We start from the raw sequence: 10764 nt of genomic DNA on the forward strand, positions 1-10764 counted from the left end.
AAATGTGTAAACATTTAAAAAATTCTAAAAATCAAACCAATGATAACCTACTAGTAAAAACTATTCAATAAAATATTAGATGCAAAATTATAAAATAAAAAAGAGATTATTTTATTAAATTTTTTTATAATATTTATTAAAAAAATTGTAAAAAATATTTTTATAAACATTAAATAAAATAAAAATTGAGAGATATTTTAAAAATCTATTGAACATCCATATTTATCTAATTTTTTATTATATGCATTTTTTTTCACACAAAATCATTTTCTTAGGAGGATAGGCTTGCATTTTTTGTTTTTTAATTTTTAAAATTCTTAAGTAAATAAAATATTTCATTTTAAAAATTTGAGAAGATATCAATTCATCTAAAATTGTTTTTATTTAAAAATTTCATTTGTTTTTGTTTAAAACTTTTCATATTTTTAATGTTTGGTTTGATTTTTTTTTAAAATAATAATTCAATTTAATTATATCAGTTAATATTAAAAAAAATTTAATTGAATAAGAAAATTTAATATTTTGACTTTTTCTATTTAAGAAATTGACTTTTTCTATAAATGTATTTAATTTTCTTATCATCACTTTATCAAGATAACAAACTTGATCTTATTTTCAGGTAGAGGTTGAGCCCGGAGTTGTCATTGACTCATGCATTGCTTCAAACTCGCAATCTTCCAAGTGCCCAAAGAGAACTGAAAATTAATAATTCTTTTTTTTCTTTTTTACAATGACCAAATACCAAGCAGCCATGGTAGAAGCCATAACAAACCCTAGATCACTATAGAGATCTGCTAGTGACTGCCTCTTATTTTAGAACACTCCTAAAGGCTAAAACCACCTTGTACGCACATGCAAGACACACATGCTATTATCAATTCCTTCTTCTAAGGTGGTCTCATTTGCAAGTGCAGGGATCACACTGGCAGTTGGCTCCGCACTTGCATCCGTTCTCTGCTCCCACGCCCATCTCAGCTCCCTCAAAGTGCCTGCATATCAAAAATCATGATAACATTGGTTTTTACAATTATTGACAATGGGTTATGAAGATACTTTACGTCTTCACAGGTGCAACACCGGCAATGATGGTCTCGGTGGTGGTGCTGCCCTCTGAGAAACTCTTGTCCCGGTACATCTTGCATCCGCATCTGCATCATCATCATCGGAAAAAATAATTATAATTATATAAATAAATAAATACAGATAAATATCTTTAAAAATCCACCATAAACGCCGGCCACTTGCTCAGTCAGGATTACCCATCAAGCACACGTACGCCCCACACAATTCTAGAACCAAAAATTTCTGTCTCCATTTTCAGGAGAACTAGCGCCGATCCAGGTGAAATTATTAGTTTTTACAAAAACCCACCTCATTAGAAGGACAAAAAACAAAGCGTGGGGGGAAAAGTTCTAGAATTTTTACGAGGATGGCTTAAGGCGCTTAAAGATGCTTCATCTTGCCAACCTCGCTTTTTCCATCCATCAAAAGCTTTTCTCTGAAAACCACAAGCAAACAAATCTAAATGAGAGTGAAAACCTACCCTCCATAGCCGCTGCCGCACTTGCAGCTAGACCCACAATCACAGTCTCCTCCGCAGCCAGGCATTTTCAGAGATGGATGGAAATGGAGAAAATGATCAGTCCCCAAAAACTCCGGTGGCACGAGCCTGAGGAGAGGCCATGGCACCACTATATAATGCAGTGGAGGAGAGAGAACGTTGTCTATTCACCGTTCACGTGTCAGAAACCCCACATTTTACTGATCCCTTAAGGCGTCGGTCATGAATTGTATCTGCTCCTTCCACATTTATCTCCCCTGTGACCAAGTCTGGAATTTGCTCCACCGATAGTAATAATACCATAAGTTACCATTAAATTAATTTTTCGGATATATTTGGATATATAAAAGAATATTAAGGAAAATTTTGATACAAAATATTGGTGTGAGAAAATTAATCAAAACTAAAAAAATATAAATGATAGAAAAAAAAGAAGAGTAATATGCATGTTCATATTGTTTTATTAAACAAATTGATGTGTATTAAAATTAATGAAATTAATAAGCGTAGAAAAATATTAATATGAAAATAATTTTTTTTATTTTATTTAAAACATATTGTATTTCAATATTTAAAAATTAAATTACTTTATATGTATTTGAAATAATTTTGTTAGAAGCTACTTACTAAAATAAGATTTTGTTACAATTTATTATTTTTTGATGTAATAATAAATCTATATATATAATAAATTAATTATTGCATTCTATTTCATAATTAGATTAGAGTCATGATTAGTAAATAAATAATAATTTCTAAATGTTTATCCAATTTTTAAAATTTTTCTAATTTGGCTTTAAATCAGATCACTAATTTAAAATTTTTTTAATTTTATTAAAAAAATCTAAATTAAAAATTCTAATAATATTTATCAATTTTTTTTTAAAAAAATTATCTTAAATTCCTTTAATATATTTATATTCATTTATTTTTATAAATTAAAACTACTTTTATTAAAACATGTTGGATTATATTTTAAATAAAAATTAAATCATTTCTAAAATTTTATTAAAAATTTGTGGTGACAATTTTTTTATATTGATATTAATTTATTTAAATAAATAAATAATTAAAAATTATATCAATAATTTATCTTATCAAATTAATTTTAATTTAAAATTATATTTTATAAAATATTAGAACTTTATTAATTGTTTTGATATTTTAGTAATTTTTTAATAAATTCATATTTTTAATATTTTAACATAAAAACAATTAAAATTAAACAAAATTAAAAGGATAAATATTTAAAAGTGAAGTGATAGTAGTTTTTTTTCAAAAAAAAATTGGATTAATATGATAAATAATTAAATATGAAAACTAATTAAAAATAATTGGATAACATAGATATTGCAAATTTAAAATACACGGGTCATAAATATGACCAATGATTCTTTTTAAAAAAACATGAGTGAAATCTTGACCCTTGGATCAGTTTGCTTTAATTTCTGATTGTTGGTTGGAAGAAAGGGAATATATGGAAATATTAAGTTATATAACCATCTTTAAAATTTCACTTCTAAGTAATAGATTTATTATATAAAATTAAAATTAATATATGTATTTGTACATCATCTAATATTTTATTTGATATTATTTCAATTAAATTATTTAAATTAATTTAAATGGAGATGGATTCTAATAACTTTAAATATCAAATTATTTAATGTTTAATAATTAATTTTAATTATTTTTTAGTAATTAGTTATGGTTTGTATCATATTATTTAAATTATGTCATTCTTAATTGATTAAGAAATTAAGTCAAGATGGTTCAAAAATATTTAAATTAGAACATCATAAAGGTAGATGGGAATGAACTAGAAGAAATTAAGAACACTTCAGAATGTTTAAATCAAAATGTCATGGAGGAAGAGTAGACTAAACAAATAACACTTCAAAAGGTAATCTCTATTATGAAGATTTCATTTTATTATTTCAAATAAATCATTTTTTTCTAATTTATTTTTTTATCATATTCCATTAATTTAAATTATATTTAAAATTTTTTTTTATATATACTCATTATTCAAAAAAGGTGATTTATGGCAAGTTATTTCTTTTTAAACATTTATAAATAATTTAAACTAATTAAAATTATATATAAAATGACATAACATATATTACTCATAATATTTATAATAGACCAATTAGATTATTCAATTTTCAAATTCATGTGTATTATGGTAATTTTAGATACGTTAAATATCAATATTATAACTTTTGCAAATTAATTTTAATTATTAAGTTGTGTTTGGTCCGAAAAAAAATTAATTTTAATTTTCTATTTTCATTTTAGTTTTCAATTTATATATATATTTTTGAAAATATGTTTGATTAAGAAAAGTGAAAACTTTTTTTAAAAAAATAAAATTTATAAAATCTCATTTGATTTTAAACTTTTCTCAATGTAAAAACTTGTAAAAAACCAAAATTTTATATAAAATTTATATATAATCCGATGAGATGCATTATTATAATAGATAATGATGCATATTTTTTATATACACAATGCAATGGCGATTATCATGATAATAATGATAATAATAATTATCATCATCATCTTCAACACACACATACATACATATATACATATATTTATATATATTGGTATAAAATATATTTATTTATAATAATCTATTCTAGTAAGTAAAAAAAATATTTATAAAATATATAATTTTTTTTTTTCATATTATTTTTTTAAAATATTTTTTTTATTGATATTAATTTGATTTCTATAACATCCTTGCTTCATAATTATTGATAAATATTTTAAAATTATTTATTTATTAATAATATGAATTATGTGATCCAATATAGTAAAGCTTGCTAAAAAAACAGACAACTCTAAGCAAAGGGAATGTTTGGGTAAAAGGAAGATATGAGAATGAAGCCTAAGAGTTAAGAGTAGAAGAAGTGGGACGTTGAAGATTGAGATTAATACCAGAAAAAGGAAAAATATTTTCAACAATTTGACATGATAGGATACATAGACTTTTTTGATAAAAGAGTTGAAGCATAGGTAGACACTTTGGGTAAGAAAAGTACCCTATGAAAACATATGGTTTGGACCGAGACCTGAGCTTGTGAGATGTGTAAGGCTTGAGCCCCATATTGTACAACCATTCAAAGACTCAAAGCTTTGTGAGACTATGACGATGACCAAACAATTTCTTAAAATGTGACATCATAGACAAAATTGGTGTAGACAAATGGTTGATAAGGTAGACTGTAGTATAGAAAGCATGAGACCAACATTGTAAAGGCATGGACACATAGTTAGAAAGGTAAAACCGATTTCAACAATGTGTCAATACCTACGCTCAGAGAAACCATTGTGTTTCGAAGTATGGGGTGAAGTTGTGAGATAAGTGATGTCATTCTGGTAGGAAGAGATTTTAGAGCTTGAAATTCATCTACATTATAGTATATATAGAGTTATAATTGATCATTTGAAGAAATTCTCCACAGAGGGTTTCAAATAGATAAAGAAATCATGTACATCACTATTTTGCTTTAAAGGATAAAACCAAATATAACAAGTAAAATGATCAATGAAAATAACATAATATTTGTTTCCATCAAAAGATTCAATTGGAGAACTCCAAACATTATAATAAATTAATTTAAGAGGATAAGAACTTGTGAGAGTGGATTCATAAAATGGTAGCTTATGGCTTTGATTCCATTTGCGTGCATGACAAGAGAAAGTAGAAAGGAAAGATATAATAGGTAAACTAATGGAAGAGACAAGATGCTTAAAAACTTTAAATGATGAAGACCTAAATGATTATGCCACTTAGACTTGAAAACAACGATTTCAGAAAAGGCAAGCAATAGCGGAGTAGATGAAGCTTAAGTTGGCCATGATGCATAAATCCCATCCTTAGTTGGTCCTTGCAACAAAATTTCCCTCGCATGAAGATCCTTTACAAAGAAAGACTAAGGTAAGAATTCAATAGAAACATGATTAGAAGCACAAATTGAAGAACAAAGACTAAATTCTTTTTAATACTAGGAATACTAGGAACGTTATTTAAAGAAAAGGTTTTAAAGGAAGTGGTTAAGTTTGTAGAACTAGTGTGAGTGATGGGTGTCGGGCTTTGTGGAGCCTAGTTTTGTTTGATCCGGTTTGACGACCCGACCCGAATAATATTGCGTGGTTTTTTAATGAGAGATTTACTGAGGCTTAGTCCATGGAGCGAAGTCTTGGGCTGATAGCCCATTGTGGAACCGCCTTTTGTAATTAGGGTTTTTTAGTGTGGTGTTGTTACCGTGTTTTATATAGAGAGAAAAGATTGTAGCCAAGTGTGGTACTTTATATTCTTCCCTAATAATAGTGATACCCCTGCAACTCTATGGATGTAGGCAAATTGTCGAACCACGTAAACACTGTCTTGTGCGTGTAATTGTTTTTCTTTGGCGTGTGTTTTCTCTATTTTTGTTTCTCATAGGTTGGGAATTCGACTTAATTCCCTTCAACTGGTATCAGAGCCAAGGGTTAGGTTTGAGTGGGAGCAATGGCAGAGGAAGCAGGAAAGACGTCTGGAATAGAAAAGTTTGATGGCACAGACTTTGCCTATTGGAGGCTGCAGATTGAAGATTATCTCTATGGGAGGAAATTGCATCTACCTCTTTTGGGGACAAAACCTGAGAGTATGAAGGCTGAGGAATGAGCGCTTTTTGACATATAGGTTCTAGGAGTTATTAGGTTAACTCTGTCTAGATCTGTTGCACACAATGTTGTAAAAGAGAAGACCACAACAGATTTGATGAAGGCTTTGTCCGATATGTATGAAAAGCAGTCCGCAAACAATAAGGTGCATCTGATGAAGAAATTGTTCAATTTGAAGATGGCAGAGAATGCATCAGTAGCACAACATTTGAATGAATTTAATACAATCACAAATCAATTGTCGTTTATAGAAATTGATTTTGATGATGCGATTCATGCTCTGATCGTCTTGGCTTCTTTGTCAAACAGTTGGGAGGCAATGAAGATGGTAGTAAGCAATTCTACGGGAAAGGAAAAGTTCAAGTACAATGATATACGAGATTTAATTATGGTTGAGGAGATTCGCCGAAGAGATGCAGGTGAAACCTCAGGATCTTGTTCTGCCTTAAACTTTGAGATAAGAGACAAAGGTAATGACAGAAATTCAAACTGGGGTAGATCAAAATCCAGAAATTCTAATCCGAACATAAGCAAATCTAGATCTGGCCAACAAGAACAATGTTGGAACTGTGGGAAAACAGGTCACTTTAGAAAGCAATGCAAAAGTTCTAAGAAGAAGAATGAAGATGATTCTGCTAATGCTGTAACAGAAAAGGTACAAGATGCATTACTTCTTGCAGTAGACAGTCCACTTGATGATTGGGTTTTGGATTCAAAAGCTTCGTTTCACACCACTCCACACTGAGAAATCATACAGAATTATGTTGCAGGTGATTTTGGTAAGATGTATTTGGCTGATGGTTCAACCTTGGATGTTGTGGATCTGGGAGACGTCTGGATATCGTTGCCCAATGGGTCTGTTTGGTTACTGGAGAAGGTTCGACATATTCCTGACCTGAGGAGGAATCTGATTTATGTTGGACAACTTGATGATGAAGGACATGCAATACTATTTGTTGGTGGTACTTGAAAGGTTACAAAGGGAGCTAGGGTATTGGCTCGTGAAAAGAAGACCGGTACTCTGTATATGACTTCATGTCCAAGAGACACAATTGCAGTTGCTGATGCAAGTATCGATACAAGCCTATGGCATCGCAGACTTGGTCACATGAGTGAGAAAGGGATGAAGATGTTGTTGTCAAAAGGAAAACTACCATAATTGAAGTCCATTGATTTTGACATGTATGAAAGTTGCATCTTAGGAAAGCAAAAAAATGTGAGCTTCTTGAAAACTGGCAAGACACTGAAGGCTGAAAAATTGGAACTAGTGCACACTGATTTGTGGAGGCCTTCTCCGGTTGCATCTCTTGGAGGTTCAAGGTACTACACCACTTTTATTGATGACTCAAGCAAAAAGGTATGAGTTTATTTTCTGAAAAATAAATCTCACATATTTGAAACTTTTAAGAAGTGGAAGACCATGGTTGAGACAGAAATAGGTTTGAAAGTAAAATGTTTGAGGTCAGATAATGGAGGAGAGTACATAGATGGAGGGTTTAGTGAGTATTGTGTTGCATAGGGAATTAAGGTGGAGAAGACCATTCCTGGGACACCACAACAGAATGGTGTGGCTGAGCGCATGAATAGAACTCTCAATGAGTGTGCTAGAAGTATCAGGTTGCATGCTGGACTACCAAAAACTTTTTAGGTTGATGTTGTTAGCACTATAGCTTACCTGATAAACCGAGGACCATCAGTTCCCATGGAGTTTAGACTTCCTGAGGAGGTTTGGAGCGGTAAAGAGGTAAAGTTTTCACATTTAAAAACTTTTGGTTCTGTTTCTTATGTTCATATTGATTTTGATGCTTGTAGTAAACTTGATGCAAAGTCTAAAATATGTTTTTTCATTGGCTATGGTGATGAGAAATTTGGCTATAGGTTTTAGGATGAACAAAACAGGAAAATCATCAGAAATAGAAATGTGATATTTAATGAACAGGTTATGTACAATGACAGGTTAATTGTAGTATCAAATGTTACAGAGATAGATTAAAAGAAATCTGAGTTTGTCAACTTAGATGAATTGACTGAAAGTACTGTCCAAAAAGAGGGTGAAAAAGATAAAGAGAATGTAAATTCACAAGTAGATCTGAGTACACCTGTAGTTGAAGTTTGCAGATCTTCCAGGAACATTAGACCTCCACAGCGTTATTCACCTGTTTTAAATTATCTCTTGTTGACTTATGGCGGTGAGCCAGAGTGTTATGATGAAGCCTTGCAAGATGAGAATTCAAGCAAGTGGGAGTTAGCCATGAAGGATGAGATGGATTCCTTGTTGGGGAATCGGACATGGAAACTGACTAAATTGTCAGTAGGAAATAAGGCTTTGCACAACAAGTGAGTATACAGAATAAAGAATAAGTATGATGGTAGCAAACATTACAAGACCAGATTAGTTGTTAAAGGGTTCCAGCAAAAGGAGGGCATTAACTACACAGAGATATTTTCTCTAGTTGTGAAGATGTCAGCAATCAGACTTGTACTAGGAATGGTGGCTATAGAAAACTTACATATTGAGCAGTTAGATGTGAAGACAACATTCTTTCATGGTGACTTGGAGGAAGACCTTTATATGATTCAGCCAGAAGAGTTCATTGTTCAGGGACAAGAAAATCTAGTCTACAAACTGAGAAATAGCTTGTATGGCCTTAAACAAGCTCCTAGACAGTGGTATAAGAAGTTTGCCAGTTTTATGCATAGAATTGGGTTCAATAGATGTGAAGCTGATCGCTATTGCTATGTTAAGTCTTTTGACAATTCTTACATCATATTACTGTTGTATGTGGATGATATGCTTATTACATGGTCTGACATTGAGAAGATTAATAATCTGAAGAAGTAATTGTCTAAACAGTTTGTAATGAAGGGTTTGGGAACTGCAAAGCAAATCCTTGGTATGAGAATCATTAGAAACAAGGCTAATGGTACATTGAAGCTTTCATAGTCAGAGTATGTGAAGAAAGTTCTCAGTAGGTTCAACATGAATGAAGCTAAACCAGTGAGCACACCATTGGGTAGTCATTTCAAATTAAGCAAAGAATAGTCACCGAAGACAAAAGAAGAAAGAGACCATATGAGCAAGGTGCCCTATGCCTCAGCTATTGACAACTTGATGTATGTTATGGTGTGTACAAGGCCAGACATTACACATGTAGTGGGAGTTGTGAGCAGATTCATGAGTAGGCCTGGAAAGCAGCATTGGGAGGCAGTCAAGTGGATTCTAAGATATCTGAAGGGTTCATTAGATACATGTCTTTGCTTCACAGGTGCAAGTTTAAAACTGTATGGTTATATAGATGTTGATTTTGTTGGTGATATTGATAGTAGAAAGACTACTACTGGGATTGTTTTTACTCTAGGTGGTACAGTTATATCATGGGCTTCAAATTTACAGAAGATTGTTACTTTGTCTACTACAAAAGCTGAGTATGTTGCAGCAATTGAAGTTGGAAATTAGATGATTTGGCTACATGGTTTTTTAGATGAATTGGGTAAGAAGCAGAAGATGGGCATTCTACACAATGACAGTCAGAGTGCAATTTTTCTTACCAAAAATTCGGCTTTTCATTCAAAGTTGAAGCATATACAAACAAAATACCACTTTATCTGTTACCTTGTTGAAGATAAACTGGTAATACTTGAGAAGATTTATGGATCTAAGAACCCGACAGATATGTTGACTAAGGGTGTCACTATTGAGAAATTGAAGCTGTGCGCAACTTCAATTGGTCTTCTAACTTGAGGACAGGAGGATGAGTTGCAAGGATGAATGATTGTTTCTTGAAGGATAGCGGTTTGATGTTGGTGATTGAACTAGTCTCCAAGTAGGAGATTTGTTGGGCTTTGTGGAGCCTAGTTTTGTTTGATCCGGTTCGACGACCCGACCCAAATAATATTATGTGGTTTTTTAGTGGGAGATTTACTGAGGCTTAGTTCATGGAGCAAAAGCTTGGGCTGATAGCCCATTGTGGAACCACCTTTTGTAATTAGGGTTTTTTAGTGTGGTGTTGTTACCGTGTTTTATGTAGAGAGAAAAGATTGTAGCCGAGTGTGCTACTATGTATTCTTCCCTAATAATAGTGATATCCATGCAACTCCGTGGACGTAGGCAAATTGCTGAACCACGTAAATACTGTCTTGTGCGTGTGATTGTTTTTCTTTGGGGTGTGTTTTCTCTATTTTTGTTTCTCACAAGTTGGGAATTCGGCTTAATTCCCTTCAATGGGTAGACTAGTTCCATCTCCAACCATAATATCATCATTGTCTTCATAATTGAAGTGAAAAGATAGATTGTTAAGATCTACTATAACACGATAAGAGGCACTCAAATCAAGTAACCATTCAAAAGAGGATGGATTCATAAAAGCAACAAAATTCACACATGGGGATGGATAATAGTGTTGGGATTGAAACCTAGAAAGTATGATATGACATAACAGATTGAGATTCATTTATAAAATTATTTATTTATATTTCGTAGCTTCCATTAAATATCCTATTTGTATTAATTGGTTATTTGAGCATACATG

General features: G+C 31.5%; 1 protein-coding gene across 1 annotated transcript; it reads right to left on the reverse strand.

The window, feature by feature from the left end:
- Window positions 1–682: 682 nt before the first annotated feature.
- LOC100264820 (metallothionein-like protein type 2) lies at window positions 683–1678 on the reverse strand. The gene is made up of 3 exons (XM_002285144.4): window positions 1544–1678; window positions 1059–1148; window positions 683–989 (listed from the first exon to the last, which is right to left on the reverse strand). The coding sequence occupies exons 1-3, from the start codon at window positions 1606–1608 to the stop codon at window positions 899–901; spliced, it is 246 nt and encodes an 81-aa protein (XP_002285180.1). The 5' UTR covers window positions 1609–1678; the 3' UTR covers window positions 683–898.
- Between the last annotated feature and the right edge of the window lie 9086 nt (window positions 1679–10764).

The sequence above is a fragment of the Vitis vinifera genome, chromosome 5 (assembly GCF_030704535.1).
Source record: "Vitis vinifera cultivar Pinot Noir 40024 chromosome 5, ASM3070453v1".
NCBI lineage: Eukaryota > Viridiplantae > Streptophyta > Magnoliopsida > Vitales > Vitaceae > Vitis > Vitis vinifera.

Coding starts and splice junctions, on each gene's coding strand:
- LOC100264820 (XM_002285144.4), bottom strand. CDS start 1,608: ATGCCTGGCTGCGGAGGAGACTGTGATTGTGGGTCTAGCTGCAAGTGC. Junction 1,149..1,543: donor TGCGGCAGCGGCTATGGAGG/GTAGGTTTTCAC, acceptor ATGATGATGCAG/ATGCGGATGCAAGATGTACC. Junction 990..1,058: donor GGTGTTGCACCTGTGAAGAC/GTAAAGTATCTT, acceptor TTTGATATGCAG/GCACTTTGAGGGAGCTGAGA.